The sequence below is a fragment of the Coregonus clupeaformis genome, chromosome 35 (assembly GCF_020615455.1).
Source record: "Coregonus clupeaformis isolate EN_2021a chromosome 35, ASM2061545v1, whole genome shotgun sequence".
Classification (NCBI taxonomy): domain Eukaryota; kingdom Metazoa; phylum Chordata; class Actinopteri; order Salmoniformes; family Salmonidae; genus Coregonus; species Coregonus clupeaformis.
The window spans coordinates 6,296,769-6,321,099 of record NC_059226.1 but is presented as its reverse complement, the minus strand read 5'-3'; the positions used below and the strand labels follow the sequence as shown (position 1 = coordinate 6,321,099).

The following is a 24,331-nucleotide window of genomic DNA, read 5'->3' as shown; positions in this document are numbered from 1 at the left end:
TGCCAGTCAGGAGGCTGAGAACATTCTCCAGAGGGACCTAGCTAGTGAGATATGGGCTATATACACAACATTTACATTACATTTTAGTCATTTAGCAGACGCTCTTATCCAGAGCGACTTACAGGAGCAATTAGGGTTAAGTGCCTTGCTCAAGGGCACATTAACGTCATTTAGCAGACGCTCTTAGCCAGAGCGACTCACAAATTGGTGCGTTCACCCTATAGCCAGTGGGATAACCACTTTACAATTGGGGGGGGGGTAGAAGGATTCCTTTATCCTATCCCAGGTATTCCTTAAAGAGCATCCATCTTATTATGGCATTAATGACCCTTTCAGGGTGATTGCCCTCGGAGACCCCAAAGCGTTAATTAATTGGAGCGCTGCTCACCAGTGGATCATAGGGGCTGTGGAGCCATCCGCTAAAATGAGCTCAACTACCACCACCACATGGTCACATGTCAGCCAACCATGCATATGTGGGCTTTATTAAACTTTAATGGCATCTGCAGGAAGGGCAATGGGAGGGGAGCACACCCAGACACCCTACTGATGTTTACTTACACAAAGTGTGTGTGAATGTCTCAACTAACCTACAGTATCATATTGTCTAGTTTATTACTGGCATGTAACACTTTGTAAATTTATGTTCGATCAAATGTCTTGGTCAAGTCGAATATAACTGCTACTACAACCATTACTGAAATCCCTACCATGGCTCTAGCTAAGTAATTCTGATCCAGTCTCTTGGGAGAATTCCATGGCGTCTCTCGGTGAGATGCAACCACTTTGGAAACATCTCTCTATTTCATTTGCTGCAGCAGTGAGGCAGGTTTCAAATGTCATGTCTTGCTCTGAATTGGACACACACACATCCATTCCCAAATGAGTAACGATTTTCTCTCTGTCCAAGAATGAATGCCACACCTGATGAGTTAAGGCAGAGGGCTATGTACCATGAATCACAATGTTTTTGAACGGTGCAAGACTGCAGGTTCAAATAGGAAAAGAACAAACTGCCCTAGTAATTTAACATTACATTCAGCAATAGTTGTTCTAGTGAGGAATAAGACAGAAATATACAAAAAGAGGTACATTTGAATGTAAACGTGTGTGAGAGATGTGTTTACTGTATTAAATTGTGTGTATGTGTGTGTGTGTGACAGAGAGACCAAGATGATTTGTTTTCAAATGAATATTTTAGTTCCTTTATAGTATTTCGAATAGTTTGATCCTGCTGCTCACTGAACATGGGGGGTGAAAGGCTTTCGAAAACCATTGGAAGCCACGCAGACAATAATGCAGAGTCTTGGCAGGCTCCTAAAGCGGCTAATGCATTGCCCATATCCTAGAAATCTGAAGAGAACACAATGTACACCTATTTAAGTTTGAATGCAATAGTCTGGAACATGAAATATCAACCACATGTAACACACAGATAGATTTAGTAAAACTGTGTGGCTTTATTCGATAGTTGCCACATTGTAGAACCAAATACCTTCTCATTGAGTCGGACGATCTGGTCCATTTTTTCTTTATCTTGTAAAAGCTCCTGCAATTCACTCATGTTTAGAGCCCTATACCCGTCTGGAGTAGAGTTCGTGTCCTTAAAATTAGACATTGTATTTCCCTCACAAGCAGTTCAGACGAGTTCGTTTGCAAGCCCATCTGGTTCCATGTCGTTCGCAATGAATAGCAAAGCAACGAGCGCGTGTTGTGTTGAAGCAGACCGCGTAGCGAAAATGGGTTACAGCTTCTGTTGGCGGAGTCAATACAAGATGCAGTGACACCTACTTACCACGATTGCATTGCAGCTAATGTAATGCCACCGAAAACCACGAGAAGGTCGTCACTAGTTACCACAGCCACGAAGTGATAAACGCCGCCTATTTCTACAATTTCACTTCTTAAAATGTGATTTTAAACCTAATCCTAACCTTTCCCATAACTTTAACCACACTGCTAACGTTGTGCCTAACCATAACCTTACATTAAGACCAAAAAGTTAATTTTTGTTTTCATTAATTTGTACGATATAGCCATATTTGGACTTTGTGGCTGTGGAAATCCCACGGGAAGGCATGGTCGTGGTATAAAACGTTTATAAGCAGGTTCTAAAAGTAATAAACCTCTGCCATGATTTTGTTTGGCGATGTTTGATTCTTGCCTACTTACAACCTGTATTTCCTACATTTGTAATGTAGGCGAGTGTGCACGTACACTGGCAAATTGAACGTTGAAACCATTTTCACTTCGTTGACTGTTATAACATCAAAGATTGTTCTATCTGTGGTTACATTGTATCATTTTGTAGCAACTACCGGTATGTTATCTATCAACTTTTGAGGCAACTTTCGTTTCAGTGGTTGTAAGAACTACAATTCCCATTGTTTGTACGCCTTTAGTTTGCCCCTGGATCTGATTGGCTGATCGAGTTGTAAGTATTCTGAAGTTCGTTTTCATTGGTACGATTCTGACGACGTCATTTTCAGACGACGTGAAAAATGGCGGCGTTTGCTGGCGAGCGATGGAGAAGCGAGCTACCAAGTCATTATATATTTGTTAAATTACGAGAGAAACTTGATTTAGAACCCAAAGCGAATTGCAGGAGAACTGCAAAGAATCTTACATTTTGTCTCAATGGTGACATATTCGTGTGGAATGACGCAGACAGTGTTTTTTACACGACCAACCTGAGGCAGCTCAATTCAGAGGACAGCTTTGAGAGTGTGAAATATCAGGTGAGCACGTTATTCTTGCTAGATAACGATGTTAAAGGGTGGTTGTTCATCTAGCTACTTTCCGACACGTTTTTTTAAAGCTAAAATAGTCCCTGCGATGTAATTTCAGTCAGCTGCCACTCCCATTCATTCTTGGCGCAACATGCAATTGTTTTTCACATTATCCAGAAACAACCCGTAATAACCCCTATATACTGTCCCCCTAGTCGCTTGTGTTGTGGAGATCTGGGAGGATTGGACAGGTGTAAGCAATATGGCAAATATTCCACTACAGTTAGTTACAGATTGTACACCAGACGTGATAGCTATGTTTTCATTACTGTGCGTTACAGGGTTCGCTTATACAATACGCTGCAATATGTTTCAACTGACCTGCTCTTGGGGATACTGTCAGAAATATGTTAAATCTATGTTTATTACCGCAACAGGTTCCTCTCCATCTTAGCTTCCACACATCTAGCATTTCCCAGCGTAACGTTAGATCTTTGACTTTGTTTTGGTCGCACTGTCATCTACTTCTACACGTGGCCATGTAAGAGGCATTTCTCACTCGATACAAAACATGAATTTAATGTCGTTGAGTTTTCTCTGGTTTTTGTAGAACCAGCAACAACTGGACACAGATATTTATAAGATACAATTTTCTCTGAATCGAGAACGAAGACGGTATCGCAAAGAGCAAGTTAGTTAAAACATCTATGGCGGCGTTTTGTATAAGATAACCTGAAACGCCTAGTAATGGAATCATAGTTATCACATATCTGGCGTACAATCTCTAGCTAATGTTCCACCTAGCCCTGGCAAGTTGGAGTTATCATATTGCCTAAAGTTAAACCTAATGAACTCCTCTCAAAACGTAATTCTCCAAAAGGGGCTAGGGATTTCTGGAGGACAAGGTCACTGACTTAATCAGCTCCTGATCCATGTTACCATACATTTTTTGGTGATAAGCATTAGGGTTGAGCGATGTCAACCTTTGTCCTATTGTGATTATGTACCCATAAAACATTGTGATATACTATGCTATCGCACCTATTTACCACCCCCCAAAAAATAGAATATAAAAAACCAGCTAAACCGACAGTTGGTCTATAGCGCGAAATTGAATGTAACTGGATGAATCATGATGAAAGATAATGTTGTTGAACGCCTGGGCAGAGGCTAAGTGCAGGCAATGGCAAATGTTTTCTAATATTCCTTTCTGGTGGAGGAGCAGAACAGGTTTGTTTTTGTCTGTGTGATGTGCACATGATGGAGCAGTGACTGTCTGAGAAACGGGCTGTCTTATGGTAGTGAACTACAGTATGTTATAGGCCTACATCATGGGCTGGATAGAAGCAGTACCGTCTTCAGAACTGGATAATAATTGCTTTATTTGCCTCATAAAATAATAGAACAAACAATATTATTTATTTTCTATCTCATGAAGCTGTGATTTGAGAATAGCCTATGTGTTTTGTTTTTTGCCCTAGCACTACACAGCTGATTCAAATAACAAGCTTTGATCATTTTAATCAGCTGTGTAGTGTTGGGGCAAAAAACAAAACGTGCAGCCATTGGGGTCCTGAGGACTGAGGTTTGGGAAACGCTGGCCTATGCTTAGGCTATAGACTTTCATTCTTGTTATTTTTGAAAGCCACAACTTTAAGACAACACCCTCGTAGGCCAGAATATTTGGGAAATACGCTACTGTTCATAAGTTAGATATCTTAAAGCTTTTATGATAGGCCTAGTAGGAGGATAGATGATTGGCCATTTGGTTTTCAACCTCGCATGGATGGATTTTCCCAGCACGCATGGATAATTTCTTTCTTAATAAGCTTAAGTTATATTTTTCTATAGGCTATTGATATTGTTTATTCTCTCTCATTATTAGTCCTCTGGCTACCTTAAGTTTTTAGGCTATTCAAATAACTTTTTGAGAACTCCATTACATTCTTTGTTTGATCGGGAGAAAGTGATGCATAAAACAATGAAGCGTAGCCTTCTGTCATATTCATAGCCTATCGAATGGAGAGAAAGAAGATGAGAGAGATGTTTTTTTTAAACAGCTAGACACAATATAGTTAAGGACTGTCTGTTTATACATAAAAAGGTTTAGGGTATAGCCTAATGACCATGCATCCGACAGAGAGAGAGAAACAATATTTTCTGACTGGACATTTTGTTCTGCTTTGGTGGGATTCTCTGCTCTGTCTGGCCTACATTCCTCTCTTGTGTTCTGGGTTCTGTAGGCCATATGACATATTTATTGAAATAGGCTGTAGCAAATTACTCGGAATGTCACTTGTGTGCTGCGAGACTCTGTTTTTTTTACTGCGCTGCACTAGTCAAGTTCAAATAGGCTAAACCATTGTCTGTTACATCACGACGTCGTCACCATTGACGATGGCTGTCAATTATCGTCAATAGACAATGCTGTTGTAATATCGCCCAATCCTGTGAAGTTGAAGACTAACGTCAGTTGACTTACATTTCTTTCCTCAGACTCTGTTGTGCATCAATCCACCACGGTTCGAAGTATGCCAGGTGTTGCTGAGCCCGACACAGTACCACGTCGCACTCATTGGACAACGTGGTGCCACCGTTCTAGAATTACCACAGCGGTGGGGCAAGAGGTCAGAGTTTGAAGGAGGACGGAGCGAAGTTAACTGCAAGTGAGTATGAAATGTTATCCCAATACCCCTTCTATTATAAATAACTATCGACCCATCAAAGCATTTTCTTCAGATTATGCTGGTCCCTTTAGGGATATTTAGAGCACTGTCAGCGCTCAGCAGGGTCCCTACTTGAACATTTAGGAAGCCCCTGTATCATAGTTTATTTTTCTTTATAACAGAAGCGTGCCGTGGGCTGGAACTAACTCGCCCATATAGCCTACTGTAAGAAAGGATCCCCATCCCACGCTCATTGTCTTGAGTTTTAGGAAAAAAACATATTTCAGTCCATATCGAATAAACATTCTTACACCACTCCAAATCCTGTGTTGACTCTAATCCAAGGAGTAGATGAACTAAAGATTCGGTGCTGAGTGAAGTTGTTTCCCCTTTACCAGGACTATTCCTGTGGCTGAGCGTTTCTTCACCAGCTCAGCCTCAGTGACCCTGCGGCAGGCTGCCTGGTTCCCCAGTGAGACGGAGGAGCCCCATCTAGTGCTACTGACCTCTGACAACACCATCAGGTGAACATGCTCTGGACCATTTCCAAAGCACAAATATGTAAATGAATTGATGAAATGACTTGTTGTGATAGTGTTTTCTTTTAGAATTTATTTTTTATGTCTCATCAGTCAATGGGTTTGTTAGTTATAGGGCCCCTAGTTATCTGCATCACCATCTCCTGCGAGTGATGTATGTGTGTATTAGTAGTTTTATACTCTTCGTATTTTTGTACTCCTTGACGAAGGCCATGCAGCCGAAACGCGTCTGTTTTTTAATATTGGTTCCATTGAACATGGCATACAAATAAAGGCATTTAAATTAATTAGATGTGGAGTGCCTTGGTCCTCCTTTCTGATAGTTTTATACTGTATTGACCATACTATTTCACTGCATTGACATTGTATTGGTGTGTTTTAGGTTCTATGGGTTGAAAGAGCCTCAGACTCCAGCTAGAGCGCTATCAGTGTCCCAGTCAGAGGAGGACAGCAGTGTACACACTCGAGGGTGAGTTATTTCATCCTCTGTATTTACCAAATCAAAATGGAATTGACCTACACCCTGCTATGTGGCTTACTTATAAGATCTGTCTCTCAACCCTCCTTAGGCGCTCCTATGCAGCCTCTCTGGGGGAGATCGCTGTGGCTTTTGACTTTGGGCCAGTGGCCGGCGCCCCTCGACAGCTCACAGGCCAGCGGTCCAAGGAGGATGTGCTGGTATACCCCCTCTACATCCTCTACGAGAACGGAGAGACCTATCTGAGCTACACCAGCCTCACACACAGGTAAGGGGCTTAGCACCTTCAGGGGAAAAGCAGAGAAGAGGCAAAGCCTGAACTGGATGCTTCCTGAGTTTTGAACTTGAAGGCTGCCAAGTGTGATCTTGGGTTTGCTTACCTGATTTCAGAACTTAAAGGCTGCCTTTTGCTCACCTGAGTTCCGAACTTGAAGCACGATCTTGGGATTTGCTTACATGCATATTTAATGTAGGTCAGCTTAACATTTGTATTCTCTGGTTTTGTCTGACTGAATTTCAATTAAGTTTATTCGGTGGACCTTATAAATACACTACCGGTCGAAAGTTTTAGAACACCTACTCATTCAAGGGTTTTTCTTTATTTTTACTATTTACACAATCGTGAAGACATCAAAACTATGAAATAACACACATGGAATCATGTAGTAACCAAAAAAGTGTTAAACAAATTAAAATATATTTTAGATTTCAGATTCTTCAAATAGCCACCCTTTGCCTTGATGACAGCTTTGCACACTCTTGGCATTCTCTCAACCAGCTTCATGAGGTAGTCACCTGGAATGCATTTCAATTAACAGGTGTACCCTTCTTAAAAGTTAATTTATTTCCTTCTTAATGATTTTGAGCCAATCAGTTGTGTTGTGACAAGCTAGGGGGGGTATAGAGAAGATAGCCCTATTTGGTAAAAGACCAAGTCCATATTATGGCATGAACAGCTCAAATAGGCAAAGTGAAACGACAGTCCATCATTACTTTAAGACATGAAGGTCAGTCAATACGGAACATTTCACGAACTTTGAAAGTTTCTTCAAGTGCAGTCGCCAAAAACTATCAAGCGCTATGATGAATCTGGCTCTCATGAGGACCGCCACAGGAATGGAAGACCCAGAGTTACCTCTGCTGCAGACGATAAGTTCATTAGTTACCAGCCTCAGAAATTGCAGCCCAAATAAAAGCTTCACAGAGTTCAAGTAACAGACTCATCTCAACATCAACTGTTCAGAGGAGACTGTGTGAATCAGGCCTTCATAGTTGAATGTCTGCAAAGAAACCACTACTAAAGGACACCAATAAGAAGAAGAGACTTGCTTGGGCCAAGAAACAGGAGCAATGGACTTTAGACCGGTAGAAATTTGTCCTTTGCTCTGGAGTCCAAATTTGAGACTTTTGGTTCCAACCACCATGTCTTTTGTGAGGCGGGGTGTGGATGAATGGAGGATCTCCGCATGTGTATTTCCCACCGTAAAGCATGGAGGAGGTGGTGTTATGGTGTGGGGGTGCTTTGCTGGTGACACTGTCTGTGATTTATTTAGAATTCAAGGCACACTTAACCAGCATGGCTACCACAGCATTCTGCAGTGATACGCCATCCCATCTGGTTTGGGCTTAGTGGGACTATCATTTGTTTTTCAACAGGACAATGACCCAACACACCTCCAGGCGGTGTAAGGGCTATTTTACCAAGAAGGAGAGTGATGGAGTGCTGCATCATATGACCTGGCCTCCACAATCCCCCGACCTCAACCCAATTTGAGATGGTTTGGGATTAGTCGGACGGCAGAGTGAAGGAAAAGCAGCCAACAAGTGCTCAGTATATGTGGAACTCCTTCAAGACTGTTGGAAAAGCATTCCAGGTGAAGCTGGTTGAGGGAATGCCAAGAGTGTGCAAAGCTGTCAAGGCAAAGGGTGGCTATTTGAAGAATCTCTTGTTTAACACTTTTGGTTACTACATGATTCCATATGTGTTATTTCATAGTTTTGATGTCTTCACTATTATTCTACAATGTAGAAAATAGTAAAAATAAAGAAAAACCCTTGAATGAGTAGGTGTTCTAAAACTTTTGACCGGTAGTGTATATTATGCTACTGTTTGAAATCTTTAAAAGATAATCCATTAGTAAGAATCTTATTTGAATCCCATCCCTAGACTGTATTTTTCTGTCTTCCAGTTTGGGAAGCCTCAGTAAGCCCATTGGGCCCTTACCCATGTACCCCGCGGCAGAGGATAACTATGGTTATGACGCCTGTGCCGTGCTCTGCCTGCCCTGCGTTCCCAACATCCTGGTCATCGCCACGGAAACAGGCACACTGTACCATTGCGTGGTGCTGGAAGCAGAAGAAGAGGAGGAGACTGGAGTAAGTACTGTACTAGAGTGCAACGTTACAGAATATTCAAATCAAATCAAATTTTATTGGTCACATGCGCCGAATACAACAGGTGCAGACATTACAGTGAAATGCTTACTTACAGCCCTTAACCAACAGTGCATTTATTTTAAACAAAAAAAGTAAGAATAAAACAACAACAAAAAAAGTGTTGAGAGAAAAAGAGCAGAAGTAAAATAAAGTGACAGTAGGGAGGCTATATATACAGTAAAATAAAGTGACAGTAGGGAGGCTATATATACAGGGGGGTACCGTTGCAGAGTCAATGTGCGGGGGCACCGGCTAGTTGAGGTAGTTGAGGTAATATGTACATGTGGGTAGAGTTAAAGTGACTATGCATAAATACTTAACAGAGTAGCAGCAGCGTAAAAAGGATGGGGTGGGGGGGCAGTGCAAATAGTCCGGGTAGCCATGATTAGCTGTTCAGGAGTCTTATGGCTTGGGGGTAGAAGCTGTTGAGAAGTCTTTTGGACCTAGACTTGGCACTCCGGTACCGCTTGCCGTGCGGTAGCAGAGAGAACAGTCTATGACTAGGGTGGCTGGAGTCTTTGACAATTTTGAGGGCCTTCCTCTGACACCGCCTGGTATAGAGGTCCTGAATGGCAGGGAGCTTTGCCCCAGTGATGTACTGGGCCGTACGCACTACCCTCTGTAGTGCCTTGCGGTCAGAGGCCAAGCAGTTGCCATACCAGGCGGTGATGCAACCAGTCAGGATGCTCTCGATGGTGCAGCTGTAGAATTTTTTTGAGGATCTGAGGACCCATGCCAAATCTTTTTAGTCTCCTGAGGAGAGACTAAAATGATGTCATTAATATCTGATGCCTTGATAATTGTGCTACCTGCTACTGAGAGGGCTGGTACAGAGGATGTGCTCTACGATACACATTTTCTGTGTAGAAGGGTTATGATTGTCTATCTGGTAGAACAGGGAATCGTGTTGGCTGTATTTGTTACATATATATCTGCAACATTCTGAACATTTCACCTCACTGAATACACCCCAGGAGTGTACACTTGAGGACTTTTCTTCTCTGTGTGTGATTGACAGGCAGTGGAGCGTTGGCTGCGGGGCTCGGAGGCAGTGCCCTCTCTCTACGTGTTTGAGTGTGTGGAGCTGGAGCTCACCCTCAAACTGCCCGCCGGGGAGGACGACGAGCCTGTGGAGTCCGACTTCACTTGCCCAATCAGACTGCACAGAGGTGAGTGGGTCATGCTGATATAGTTGAATGCTAAAATTGGATCCATTGATACTTCCCACAAGGTCTCAAAGGTCCACACCCCATCATTATGTTTGCCTAATGTACTTTCAATGTGATTTTCTTTCTGTTGTGTATCTTTTGTTTCGTTGAAACTTGCATTATGCCCTATTTCAGACCCTCTGTGCCAGCACAGATACCACTGCACACATGAGGCAGGAGTGCACAGTGTAGGCCTCACTTGGTTCAACAAACTGCACAAGTTCCTCCAGTCAGGTGAGTCCTTCATGTCCAGATGGGGATGTCAATTCAATTGTTTTGTTTACCATATAAATCAGAGGTGGTTAGTGCATTAATTTGCCTGCTTTGCCATAATGCTCTCTCTCCACAGATGAGGACAAGGATAGTCTCCACGAGCTGGCTGCTGAGCACCGCTGCATCGTAGAGCACATCCTCTGTACCAGGCCTCTCAGTAGCAGGTAGCACAATTATCAAGGCATCAGATATTAATGACATCATTGAAAATATTGAGATTCTGCTTGGCACCCCTGAGTCAGAAGAACCAGCTGATGACCGTTGTAATTGATTGTCAGCTTGGTGGTAAGGGGTGTTGGCTCCTGTATTTACGTTTTTATCTCCTGTCGCTCATCTCTTTCTTTCTTTTTCTCTCTCCAGTTTGTCAGCTCCAGTACGGGGCTTCTTGATTGTGTCAGACCTGTCTTTGGGTGCCACCATGATCTGCATTACCAGCACCTACGAGTGTCTACTACTGCCTCTCCTGTATGGTTCAGTATGAACTCAAGTGTTTTGGTCAATTACAGTTTTGATTCTGGAACGATAATAGCCTATTATTTTTCAATTCATTATTATTTCAGTCCAAACATAGAAATTACATTGTCAGGACTGATGGTGGATGTCTTTGTGTGTTCTAGGAGTTCCATTCGGCCTCCCTCTCCTCCCCTGCTGTGTTCCCACCCGGGGGTAGGCTCAGCTAGCTCTCCTCTGCGTGGATTGCATGACGACTCCTTTGAGCAGCACATCCGCAACATCCTGGCCCGAAGCTCCACCAACCCTCTCATGCTGAGGTAACGCACTCACCACAGTGCATTGAAAACACCCCTTGAGGAGATCTTGGATTTGCAGATACTAATTGACTCCATGGCAACATGCTTTGGCATCATGATGCGCTATCTTTACATGTAGTATCCTCCCTTGTTGCCGTTTTTGTGAAATACAAATTTTTTTCTCAATGACCTGGCTTGATAAAGGTTAGATAAAACTTTACAGCATGCCCATCTCCTCCTTTAACATGCACAAATGAACACTGTTAGGCTTGGTTTAGTGTGTGTACTCGGTCGTGTTGTCCTGTGTGTTTAGGGCAGGGGACAAGGACACATCGTCTCCTCCTCCAGAGTGTCTCCAGCTGCTGAGCAGAGCCACACAGGTTTTCAGAGAGGAGTACATCCTCAAACAGGACATTGCCCGCGAGGAGATGCAGAGAAGGTAAATGTCACTCTCATTAACAGATACACACACACACTAATGCATACACACATACACTACTGGTCAAAAGCTTTAGAACACCTACTCATTCAAGAGTTTTTCTTTATTTTTACTATTTTCTACATTGTAGAATAATAGTGAAGACATCAACTTTGGAATCATCTAGTAACAAATCAAGATATATTTGAGATTCTTCAAATAGCCACCCTTTGCCTTGATGATAGCTTTGCGCACGCTTGGCATTCTCTCAACCAGCTTCATGAGGTAGTCACCTGGAATGCATTCAATTAACAGCTGTGCCTTCTTAAAAGTTAATTTGTGGAATTTCTTTCCTTAATGTGTTTGAGCCAATCAGTTGAGTTGTGACAAGGTATTTTTGTATTTGTATTTTTTATTTTATTTTTTATTTCACCTTTATTTAACCAGGTAAGCCAGTTGAGAACAAGTTCTCATTTACAACTGCGACCTGGCCAAGATAAAGCAAAGCAGTGCGATAAAAACAACAACACAGAGTTACATATGGGGTAAAACAAAACATAAAGTCAAAAATACAACAGAAAATATATATACAGTGTGTGCAAATGTAGCAAGTTATGGAGGTAAGGCAATAAATAGGCTATAGTGCAAAATAATTACAATTAGTATTAACACTGGAATGCTAGATGTGCAAGAGATTATGTGCAAATAGAGATACTGGGGTGCAAAATAAATAACAATATAGGGATGAGGTAGTTGGGTGGGCTAATTTCAGATGGGCTGTGTACAGGTGCAGTGATCGGTAAGGTGCTCTGACAACTGATGCTTAAAGTTAGTGAAGGAGATAAGTGTCTCCAGCTTCAGAGATTTTTGCAATTCGTTCCAGTCATTGGCAGCAGAGAACTGGAAGGAATGGCGGCCAAAGGAGGTGTTGGCTTTGGGAATGACCAGTGAGATATACCTGCTGGAGCGCAGACTACGGGTGGGTGCTGCTATGGTGACCAATGAGCTAAGATAAGGCGGGGATTTGCCTAGCAGTGATTTATAGATGGCCTGGAGCCAGTGGGTTTGACGACGAACATGTAGTGAGGACCAGCCAACAAGAGCGTACAGGTCACAGTGGTGGGTAGTGTATGGGGCTTTGGAGACAAAACGGATGGCACTGTGATAGACTACATCCAATTTGCTGAGTAGAGTGTTGGAGGCTATTTTGTAAATGACATCGCCGAAGTCAAGGATCGGTAGGATAGTCAGTTTTACGAGGGCATGTTTGGCAGCATGAGTGAAGGAGGCTTTGTTGCGAAATAGGAAGCCGATTCTAGATTTAACTTTGGGTTGGAGATTCTTTATGTGAGTCTGGAAGGAGAGTTTACAGTCTAACCAGACACCTAGGTATTTGTAGTTGTCCACATACTCTAGGTCAGACCCGTCGAGAGTGGTGATTCTAGTCGGGTGGGCGGGTGCCAGCAGCGTTCGATTGAAAAGCATGCATTTAGTTTTACTAGTGTTTAAGAGCAGTTGGAGGCTACTGAAGGAGTGTTGTATGGCATTGAAGCTCGTTTGGAGGTTTGTTAACAGTGTCCAATGAAGGGCCAGATGTATACAAAATGGTGTCGTCTGCGTAGAGGTGGATCTGAGAGTCACCAGCAGCAAGAGCGACATCATTGATATACACGGAGAAAAGTGTCGGCCCAAGAATTGAACCCAGTGGCACCCCCATAGAGACTGCCATAGGTCCAGACAACATGCCCTCCGATTTGACACACTGAACTCTATCTGAGAAGTAGTTGGTGAACCAGGCGAGGCAGTCATTTGAGAAACCAAGGCTATTTAGTCTGCCAATAAGAATGCGGTGGTTGACAGAGTCGAAAGCCTTGGCCAGGTCGATGAAGACGGCTGCACAGTACTGTCTATTATCAATCGCGGTTATAATATCGTTTAGGACCTTGAGCGTGGCTGAAGTGCACCCATGACCAGCTCGGAAACCGGATTGCATAGCGGAGAAGGTACGGTGGTATTCGAAATGGTCGGTGATCTGTTTGTTAACTTGGCTTTCAAATACTTTCGAAAGGCAGGGCAGGATGGATATAGGTCTGTAGCAGTTTGGATCTAGAGTGTCACCCCCTTTGAAGAGGGGGATGACCGCGGCAGCTTTCCAATCTCTGGGGATCTCAGACGTTATGAAAGAGAGGTTGAACAGACTAGTAATAGGGGTTGCGACAATTTCGGCGGCTAGTTTTAGAAAGAAAGGGTCCAGATTGTCTAGCCCAGCTGATTTGTAGGGGTCCAGATTTTGCAGCTCTTTCAGAACATCAGCTGTCTGAATTTGTGTGAAGGAGAAGCGGGGGGCATGGGCAAGTTGCAGCGGAGGGTGCAGAGTTGGTGGCCGGGGTAGTGGTAGCCAGATGGAAAGCATGGCCAGCTGTAGCAAAATGCTTGTTGAAATTCTCGATTATTGTAGATTTATCGGTGGTGATAGTGTTTCCTAGCCTCAGTGCAGTGGGCAACTGGGAGGAAGTGCTCTTATTCTCCATGGACTTTACAGTGTCCCAAAACTTTTTGGAGTTAGTGCTACAGGATGCAAATTTCTGTTTGAAAAAGTTAGCCTTTGCTTTCCTGACTGCTTGTGTATATTGGTTCCTAACTTCCCTGAAAAGTTGCATATCGCGGGGGCTATTTGATGCTAATGCAGTACGCCACAGGATGTTTTTGTGCTGGTCAAGGGCAGTCAAGTCTGAGGAGAACCAGGGGCTATATCGGTTCTTAGTTCTGTATTTTTTGAATGGGGCATGTTTATTTAAGATTGAGAGGAAATTACTTTTAAGGAACAACCAGGCATCCTCTACTGACGGAATGAGATCTATATCCATCCAGGATACCTGGGCCAGGTCAATTAGGAAGGCCTGCTCGCTAAAGTGTGAGGGGTGGTCGTTTGACCGCGGACCCGTTACGGACGCAGGCAATAAGGCAGTGATCGCTGAGATCCTGGTTGAAGACAGCTGAGGTGTATTTAGAGGGTATGTTAGTCAGGATGATATCTATGAGGGTACCCAAGTTTACGGATTTAGGGTTGTACCTGGTAGGTTCGTTGATAATTTGCGTGAGGTTGAGGGCATCTAGTTTGGATTGTAGGATGGCCGGGGTATTAAGCATATCCCAATTTAGGTCACCAAGCAGTACGAACTCTGAGGATAAATGGGGGGCAATCCATTCACATATGGTGTCCAGGGCACAGCTGGGGGCTGAGGGGAGTCTGTAGCAAGCGGCAACAGTGAGAGACTTATTTCTGGAAAGGTGGATTTTTAGAAGTAGAAGCTCAAACTGTTTGGGCACAGACCTGGATAGTATGATAGAGCTCTGCAGGCTATCTCTACAGTAGATTGCAACTCCACCCCCTTTGGCAGTTCTATCTAGACGGAAAATGTTATAGTTGGATGGAAATTTCAGAATTTTTGGTGGCCTTCCTGAGCCAGGATTCAGACACTGCTAGAACATCAGGGTTGGCGGAGTGTGCTAACGCAGTGAATAACTGAAAATTAGGAAGTAGACTTCTGATATTTACGTGCAAGAAACCAAGACTTTTGCGATTACAGAAGTCAGCAAATGATAGCGCCTGGGGAGTAGGAGTGATACTGAGGGCTGCAGGGCCTGGGTTAGCCTCTACATCACCAGAGGAACAGAGGAGGACTAGAATAAGGATACGACTAAAGGCTTTAAGAACTGGTCTTCTAGTGCGTTGGGTACATAGAATAAAGGGGGCAGATTTCCGGGTGTTGTAGAAAAGATTCAGGGCATTATGTACAGACAAGGATATGGAAGGATATGAGTAAAGTGGAGATAAACCTAAGCGTTGGGTAACAATGGTAGGGGGGGTATACAGAAGATAGCCCTATTTGGTAAAAGACCAAGTCCATATTATGGCAAGAACAGCTCAAATAAGCAAAGAGAAACGACAGTCCATCATTATTTTAAGACATGAAGGTCAGTCAATATGGAACATTTCAAGAACTTTGAAAGTTTCTTCAAGTGCAGTTGCAAAAAACATAACGCTATGATGAATCTGGCTCTCATGAGGACCGCCACAGGAATGGAAGAACCAGAGTTACCTCTGCTGCAGAGGATAAGTTCATTAGAGTTACCAGCCTCAGAAATTGCAGTCCAAATAAATGCTTCACAGAGTTCAAGTAACAGACACATCTCAACATCAACTGTTCAGAGGAGACTGTGTGAATCAGGCCTTCATGGTCGAATTGATGGGAAGAAACCACTACTAAAGGACACCAATAAGAAGAAGAGACTTGCTTGGGCCAAGAAGCACGCGCAATGGACATTAGACTGGTGGAAATGTGGCCTTTTGTCTGGAGTCCAAATTTGACGTTTGTGGGTCTAACTGCCGTGTCTTTGTGAGACGCGTTTTAGGTGATCGGATTATCTCCGCATGTGTATTTCCCACCGTAAAGCATGGAGGAGGTGGTGTGCGGGTGCTTTGCTGGTGACACTGTCTGTGATTTATTTAGAATTCAAGGCACACTTAACCTGCATGGCTACCACAGCATTCTGCAGCGATACGCCATCCCATCTGGTTTGGGCTTAGTGGGACTATCACTGGTACTGTGTGTGTGTGTATATATATATATATATATATAATACACACACACACACACAGTGGGGGGAAAAAGTATTTAGTCAGCCACCAATTGTGCAAGTTCTCCCACTTAAAAAGATGAGAGGCCTGTAGTTTTCATCATAGGTACACGTCAACTATGACAGACAAAATGAGGGAAAAAAATCCAGAAAATCACATTGTAGGATTTTTTTATGAATTTATTTGCAAATTATGGTGGAAAATAAGTATTTGGTCAATAACAAAAGTTTCTCAATACTTTGTTATATACCCTTTGTTGGCAATGACACAGGTCAAATGTTTTCTGTAAGTCTTCACAAGGTTTTCACACACTGTTGCTGGTATTTTGGCCCATTCCTCCATGCAGATCTCCTCTAGAGCAGTGATGTTTTGAGGCTGTCGCTGGACAACACGGACTTTCAACTCCCTCCAAATATTTTCTATGGGGTTGAGATCTGGAGACTGGCTAGGCCACTCCAGGACCTTGAAATGCTTCTTACGAAGCCACTCCTTCGTTGCCCGGGCGGTGTGTTTGGGATCATTGTCATGCTGAAAGACCCAGCCACGTTTCATCTTCAATGCCCTTGCTGATGGAAGGAGGTTTTCACTCAAAATCTCACGATACATGGCCCCATTCTTTCCTTTACACGGATCAGTCGTCCTGGTCCCTTTGCAGAAAAACAGCATGATGTTTCCACCCCCATGCTTCACAGTAGGTATGGTGTTCTTTGGATGCAACTCAGCATTCTTTGTCCTCCAAACACGACGAGTTGAGTTTTTACCAAAAAGTTATATTTTGGTTTCATCTGACCATATGACATTCTCCCAATCCTCTTCTGGATCATCCAAATACACTCTAGCAAACTTCAGACGGGCCTGGACATGTACTGGCTTAAGCAGGGGGACACGTCTGGCACTGCAGGATTTGAGTCCCTGGCGGCGTAGTGTGTTACTGATGGTAGGCTTTGTTACTTTAGTCCCAGCTCTCTGCAGGTCATTCACTAGGTCCCCCCGTGTGGTTCTGGGATTTTTGCTCACCATTCTTGTGATCATTTTGACCCCACGGGGTGAGATCTTGCGTGGAGCCCCAGATCGAGGGAGATTATCAGTGGTCTTGTATGTCTTCCATTTCCTAATAATTGCTCCCACAGTTGATTTCTTCAAACCAAGCTGCTTACCTATTGCAGATTCAGACTTCCCAGCCTGGTGCAGGTCTACAATTTTGTTTCTGGTGTCCTTTGACAGCTCTTTGGTCTTGGCCATAGTGGAGTTTGGAGTGTGACTGTTTGAGGTTGTGGACAGGTGTCTTTTATACTGATAACAAGTTCAAACAGGTGCCATTAATACAGGTAACGAGTGGAGGACAGAGTAGCCTCTTAAAGAAGTTACAGGTCTTTGAGAGCCAGAAATCTTGCTTGTTTGTAGGTGACCAAATACTTATTTTCCACTATAATTTGCAAATAAATTCATAAAAAATCCTACAATGTGATTTTCTGTATTTTTTTTCCTCAATTTGTCTGTCATAGTTGACGTGTACCTATGATGAAAATTACAGGCCTCTCTCATCTTTTTAAGTGGGAGAACTTGCACAATTGGTGGCTGACTAAATACTTTTTTCCCCCACTGTATATGCATACCCGATTCTGACATTTATCTTATTTTTCTGGATTTGTGTGTATTGTTAGGAGATAGAAACATACGCGTTACGCCGCACATGCGATAACATCTGGAAAACATTTGTACACTACCAATTAAAATTTGATTTGACACACATACGTGTCCATGTGAGGAAGCATGTTGCTGACTGGTTTTTTTTTTCTTCAGGGTGAAACTGCTGACAGGACAGAAGAACAAGCAGCTGGAGGACCTAGCCCTGTGCAGAGAGGAGAGGTGAAATAGGGACACAAGTTTCCCAATAAACGTAGTACTTGATGCCCATGGCCAATGTTCCCTCTAAACTGCGCGCGTGCCTCCAGAAATGCCATGCTGCGCAGAGACGCAAGAGATTGAACTTCACTGAGTTCGCCCAATTAGTTTGCACTATATAGATCAAGGTTTTCCTGTGATCGAATCAACATTTTCAATGCAACAAACCAAAACAAATCTAACTTCACAATATTGAGTCTGTGATTTTGTTGTAGGCAGAGCCAGAGCGCAGCGGGGGTAGCCCACTAGCGGTCTTTCAATCACCCACGTGCGCTTTTCAATCAGAGCCGCACGTGTGCACATTTTGTTGATATTCTTTGCTAGTTTGCGAGTTATTAGCCCAGGGGCAGTGTTGTATTTTGTGACAGGCTTTAATATGCCAATAGGCAGAGGGGTAGACTACATTGTCTAATTCTCTATGATAATAATTTATTTTATTTTGTAAAGTGGTTTCTTGCATCATACAACACAATTCTATGCAATTTACAGTCATCTATTTGGCCCATGGTGTTACAGACCAAGTAAAAAATAATTAATGTCAAGCCCTTCATAATGTAAAAACGTTTTTAAAAGTCTCATGCAATGTAGGCCTGCACTGAACACCACATATAGGCAACGGTAGGCTATATGATAGAAATCAAAAGCAATTTCCTTGTGAAAATGTTAAGGGATTTGTTCCATTGGTTTTGTTGATAGGCCTACATTATGCTCAAATAGCCACAATAGCCTATTGGCTACTGTCTAAAACGGTAAGGGTACAGCCTCAGTGTTCACTGTAAATATGCACCAGAAATTTCAAAAAATTCTCACGATGTTCAAGTTTCCGCTCACAAGACCTAAAATTTGCTCAGTGCCCCAATAAATTTGAGGGAACATTGCCCATGGCTATGCACACCCAAGGCATCCAACAACTCAGAATTGTGCTAACAATAATAGCACTTGAAATAATAATGGATTGGATGTAGTGCCTTTGTTATATTGTAATACCAATGCATTTCACATACGCTTTTTCATTTTACAGAGCGAGGTAATATAAAAGACAGAGACATGTATTACATGAAGAACCAGAGCAGGCAGCAGCAGATTGATGTACTGTAAGAAATTGTTGTATTGTCTGAAGCCCTTTTCAGAGTTTTTAGCAGTGGCAGAAATGTGCTCCAAGTAGTCTTGGAATGAAATTGTCTGTCATCACTGTTTCATTGACTCTCAGTATAATGTATATTTGTTAACCTGTTTGCTCCCAGTGTACATATAGCCTAATATGATCATCATTCAATGAGGTCATATAGTGTGTGATGTAAGTGATTTTGTACGCCGGCAGTCTGGGGTTGATGAGGCCAAACGGAAGCATGTGAATTACAGTGATGGAAGTACAGAGGCTTCATATGAGCTTCACCTGCATTTCATATACGTTGGAGCTGTTCTTCACCTTGTTTATTGTTCTATCAATAGGAAAAGCCTGCGAGAGTCTGCAGAGCTTCTGGCTGATAAGTATGAGGATGCCAAGTATCGCCAGGAGGCCACCATGAACAGGTAGCTAGATACGCTCGTCTTTCAAATCTAAACTTTCTTCAGGGCTTCAGTTTCAGATGTTTTTACGAAACTCAAACCCGTCTTCAAAACGGTCAGATACCCAAGCAACATAACTGGCTTCCTCTCAAAAAACTAATGTGAGCTGCTTCAGAGCTTTTATTATAGCAACAGATCAGATATGTAAACAGATATGAGCCTATTTCCTCCTTCTCTAACTGACTTGTGTATGTGTTCTGTACTACCCCAGCGTGAAGCAGGTCCTGGGCAGTCTGCGCAGTCAGCTGCCCGTTCTGTCTGACAGCGAGAAGGACATGAAGAAAGAGCTGCAGACCATCAATGACCAGCTGCATCACCTGGGCAACGGCATTAAACAAGTGAGCTGCCCTCTTGAGGTCTCTATCGTCATCCTCATGGAGCCTCGTACTGGTTCACAGTATTAACTGGACTGGTGTCTTATCTTCTTCCAGGTAAATATGAAGAAGGAGTACCAAAAGAAACAGATGGACAAAGGGCTGTCTCCAGCCAGAGCTACTGTCGCCCTCAACCCCCACCAGAGGAAGTGTGTCCAGGGAGTGATAAAGGAACAGTGAGTATGGGCAGCTCTTACCTGGGTGGCATACTAGTTTGCCAGCCTGTTGGACTTACAGTGAGGGGGAAAAAAGTATTTGATCCCCAGCTGATTTTGTATGTTTGCCCACTGACAAAGACATGATCAGACTATAATTTTAATGGTAGGTTAATTTGAACAGTGAGAGACAGAATAACAACAAAAAAATCCAGAAAAACGTATGTCAAAAATGTTATAAATTCATTTGCATTTTAATGAGGGAAATAAGTATTTCTGGCTCCCAGGTGTCTTTTATACAGGTAACGAGCTGAGATTAGGAGCACACTCTTAAAGGGAGTGCTCCTAATCTGTTTGTTACCTGTATAAAAGACACCTGGGAGCCAGAAGCAATCAATCAATCAGATTCCAAACTCTCCACCATGGCCAAGACCAAAGAGCTCTAAGGATGTCAGGGACAAGATTGTAGACCTACACAAGGCTGGAATGGGCTACAAGACCAACGCCAAGCAGCTTGGTAAGAAGGTGACAACAGTTGGTGCGATTATTCGCAAATGGAAGAAACACAATAACTGTCAATCTCCCTCTGCCTGGGGCTCCATGCAAGATCTCACCTCGTGGAGTTGCAATGATCATGAGAACGGTGAGGAATCAGCCCAGAACTACACGGGAGGATCTTGTCAATGATCTCAAGGCAGCTGGGACCATAGTCACGAAGAAAACAATTGGTAACGCACTACGCCGTGAAGGACTGAAATCCCGCAGCGCCCGCAAGGTCCCCCTGCTAAAGAAAGCACATATACAGGGCCGTCTGAAGTTTGCTAATGAACATCTGAATGATTCAGAGGAGAACTGGGTGAAAGTGTTGTGGTCAGATGAGACCAAAATGGAGCTCTTTGGCATCAACTCAACTCGCCGTGTTTGGAGGAGGAGGAATGCTGCCTATGACCCCAAGAACACCATCCCCACCCTCAAACATGGAGGTGGAAACATTATGCTTTAGGGGTGTTTTTCTGCTAAGGGGACAGGACAACTTCACCTCATCAAAGGGACGATGGACGGGGCCATGTACTGTCAAATCTTGGGTGAGAACCTCCTTCCCTCAGCCAGGGCATTGAAAATGGGTCGTGGATGGGTATTCCAGCATGACAATGACCCAAAACACACGGCCAAGGCAACAAAGGAGTGGCTCAAGAAGAAGCACATTAAGGTCCTGGAGTGGCCTAGCCAGTCACCAGACCTTAATCCCATAGAAAATCTGTGGAGGGAGCTGAAGGTTGGAGTTGCCAAACGTCAGCCTCGAAAACCTTAATGACTTGGAGAAGATCTGCAAAGAGGAGTGGAACAAAATCCCTCCTGAGATGTGTGCAAACCTGGTGGCCAACTACAAGAAACGTCTGACCTCTGTGATTGCCAATAAGGGTTTTGCCACCAAGTACTAGGTCATGTTTTGCAGAGGGGTCAAATACATATTTCCCTCATTAAAATGCAAATCAATTTATAAAATTTTTGACATGCGTTTTTCTGGATTTTGTTGTTATTCTGTCTCTCACTGTTCAAATAAACCTACCATTAAAATTATAGACTGATCATGTCTTTGTCAGTGGGCAAACGTACAGAATCAGCAGGGGATCAAATACTTTTTTCCCTCACTGTATGACACCCATTGACTTCTGTTTTGTTTGTAGAATTTGTCTGTTTAATATTGGTCCCGAGTCTTGTCTGATATGAACTGGTGTAACGGAGTTAAGAACGTACCGTAAGCTCACTCCACAGCTAGCTTGAAATGTTGCAGATGGAGCCATTTAATTGGTACCTTTTGGGAGTCTCAAACAATTGGAATGTTAAGGAGGGCAGTCCACGTGTGTTAGCAAAGCAGAGGTCTCGAGTTCGAGGCAGGTATGAACCGAATCGGAGGAGGGAGTGGTACTCGCTAAGCAAGCAACGTGATGTCCGTAACACTGGCAGTGTTCGTTTCCTCAAGTAGCCTCTTGACAGCCTTTTTGTTTCCCCCTCTCTTCCAGGGGAGAGCACATAGGAGAAATGATGAAACAGATCAAGGACATCAATAACCATTTCAGTGTCTGAGACCGTTAAGGGAGCCATCCTTCATCCACAGTTATCCCACTGCTTTCCAAACAACCAAAATAATAATGAAGTGCTATTGTGAATACTCAAACACTTGCTAAGATAGTCTGTCTCATGACATGAGTCACTGAGTTGATATAAGGCTAGTCATTGTGTCAGCCATGAGGGCAGTATGTCACATTTTTGGAACCAGTAGTTGAAATGAGAAAATATCCAATGTTTTATACACACCATGTATGTTTGTCTATCTGGAGAATAAAATTAATGTATGTACAGTACTGCCATGACTGACTATTTACATTTTAGTCATTTAGCAGACGCTCTTATCCAGAGCGACTTACAGGAGCAATTAGGGTTAAGTGCCTTGCTCAAGGGCACATTTACGTCATTTAGCAGACGCTCTTATCCAGAGCGACTACAAATTGGTGCATTCACCCTATAGCCAGTGGGATAACCACTTTACAATTATACTTTTTTTTTTTTTTTTTTGGTTTTTTTTGGGGGTAGAAGGATTACTTTATCCTATCCCAGGTGTTCCTTAAAGAGGTGGGGTTTCAAATGTCTCCGGAAGGTGGTGAGTGACTCTGCTGTCCTGGCGTCGTGAGGGGAGCTTGTTCCACCATTGGGGTGCCAGAGCAGCGAACAGCTTTGACTGGGCTGAGCGGGAACTATGCTTCCGCAGAGGAAGGGAGCCAGCAGGCCAGAGGTGGATGAACGCAATGCCCTCGCCTGGGTGTAGGGACTGATCAGAGCCTGAAGGTACGGAGGTGCCGTTCCCCTCACTGCTCCATAGGCAAGCACCATGGTCTTGTAACGGATGCGAGCTTCAACTGGAAGCCAGTGGAGTGTGCGGAGGAGGGGGGTGACGTGAGAGAACTTGGGAAGGTTGAACACCAGACGGGCTGCGGCATTCTGGATGAGTTGTAGGGGTTTAATGGCACAGGCAGGGAGCCCAGCCAACAGCGAGTTGCAGTAATCCAGACGGGAGATGACAAGTGCCTGGATTAGGACCTGTGCCGCTTCCTGTGTAAGGCAGGGTCGTACTCTCCGAATGTTGTAGAGCATGAACCTGCAGGATCGGGTCACCGCCTTGATGTTGGCGGAGAACGACAGGGTGTTGTCCAGGGTCACGCCAAGGCTCTTCGCACTCTGGGAGGAGGACACAACGGAGTTGTCAACCGTGATGGCGAGATCATGGAACGGGCAGTCCTTCCCCGGGAGGAAGAGCAGCTCCGTCTTGCCAGGGTTCAGCTTGAGGTGGTGATCCGTCATCCATACTGATATGTCGGCCAGACATGCAGAGATGCGATTCGCCACCTGGTTATCAGAAGGGGGAAAGGAGAAGATTAGTTGTGTATCGTCAGCGTAGCAATGATAGGAGAGGCCATGTGAGGATATGACAGAGCCAAGTGACTTGGTGTATAGGGAGAAAAGGAGAGGGCCTAGAACTGAGCCCTGGGGGACACCAGTGGTGAGAGCACGTGGTGCGGAGACAGCTTCTCGCCACGCCACTTGGTAGGAGCGACCGGTCAGGTAGGACGCAATCCAGGAGTGAGCCGCGCCGGAGATGCCCAGCTCGGAGAGGGTGGAGAGGAGGATCTGATGGTTCACTGTATCAAAGGCAGCAGACAGGTCTAGAAGGACAAGAGCAGAGGAGAGAGAGTTAGCTTTAGCAGTGCGGAGAGCCTCCGTGACACAGAGAAGAGCAGTCTCAGTTGAATGACCAGTCCTGAAACCTGACTGGTTTGGATCAAGAAGGTAATTCTGAGAGAGATAGCAAGAGAGTTGGCTAAAGACGGCACGCTCAATAGTCTTTCCAATATGTGGCTATTTTAACTGCATGAACATTTAGCTCTGCATACTGGCCTGGGTGGAGATGTTATTCAGCTTCACTATTAAACAATGGATCCTTATCTCAGTTAATCTCTTATCGTGTGATTTGCTCCTCTGTCAGTGTGATTTACAGGGCTGTCACCTTGGCGGAAGGATGGGATGGGTGTCAGTCGCATGGTTCATGTGACAGCAGTTTTTATCTCCATACCTTATCTTTGATGTATAGTTTACATCTTAGACCAGCTACATCTATTCATGGTCTTGAACAG

General features: G+C 43.8%; 2 protein-coding genes across 2 annotated transcripts in view; one reads left to right on the top strand and one right to left on the bottom strand.

The window, feature by feature from the left end:
• The window catches only part of LOC121551181 (vacuolar protein sorting-associated protein 37D), a 36,815-nt gene extending 35,014 nt beyond the window's left edge, over positions 1-1,801 (bottom strand). Inside the window, exon 1 of the mRNA XM_041863729.2 lies at positions 1,496-1,801. Coding sequence (XP_041719663.1) covers positions 1,496-1,618 — 123 coding nt within the window. The 5' untranslated portion in view covers positions 1,619-1,801. The remainder of the gene's footprint in view (positions 1-1,495) is intronic.
• A 700-nt stretch (positions 1,802-2,501) lies between these two features.
• LOC121551050 (nucleoporin 88) lies at positions 2,502-22,507 on the top strand. The gene is made up of 17 exons (XM_041863575.1): positions 2,502-2,738; positions 5,226-5,395; positions 5,794-5,919; positions 6,317-6,403; positions 6,504-6,680; positions 8,602-8,788; positions 9,867-10,017; positions 10,192-10,290; positions 10,406-10,493; positions 10,690-10,794; positions 10,947-11,099; positions 11,392-11,517; positions 17,942-18,007; positions 19,496-19,576; positions 19,824-19,950; positions 20,044-20,162; positions 22,166-22,507. The coding sequence occupies exons 1-17, from the start codon at positions 2,502-2,504 to the stop codon at positions 22,227-22,229; spliced, it is 2,163 nt and encodes a 720-aa protein (XP_041719509.1). The 3' UTR covers positions 22,230-22,507.
• Positions 22,508-24,331: the final 1,824 nt, after the last annotated feature.

Coding starts and splice junctions, on each gene's coding strand:
- LOC121551050 (XM_041863575.1), top strand. CDS start 2,502: ATGGCGGCGTTTGCTGGCGAGCGATGGAGAAGCGAGCTACCAAGTCAT. Junction 8,789..9,866: donor AAGAAGAGGAGGAGACTGGA/GTAAGTACTGTA, acceptor TGTGATTGACAG/GCAGTGGAGCGTTGGCTGCG. Junction 20,163..22,165: donor CAGGGAGTGATAAAGGAACA/GTGAGTATGGGC, acceptor CCTCTCTTCCAG/GGGAGAGCACATAGGAGAAA.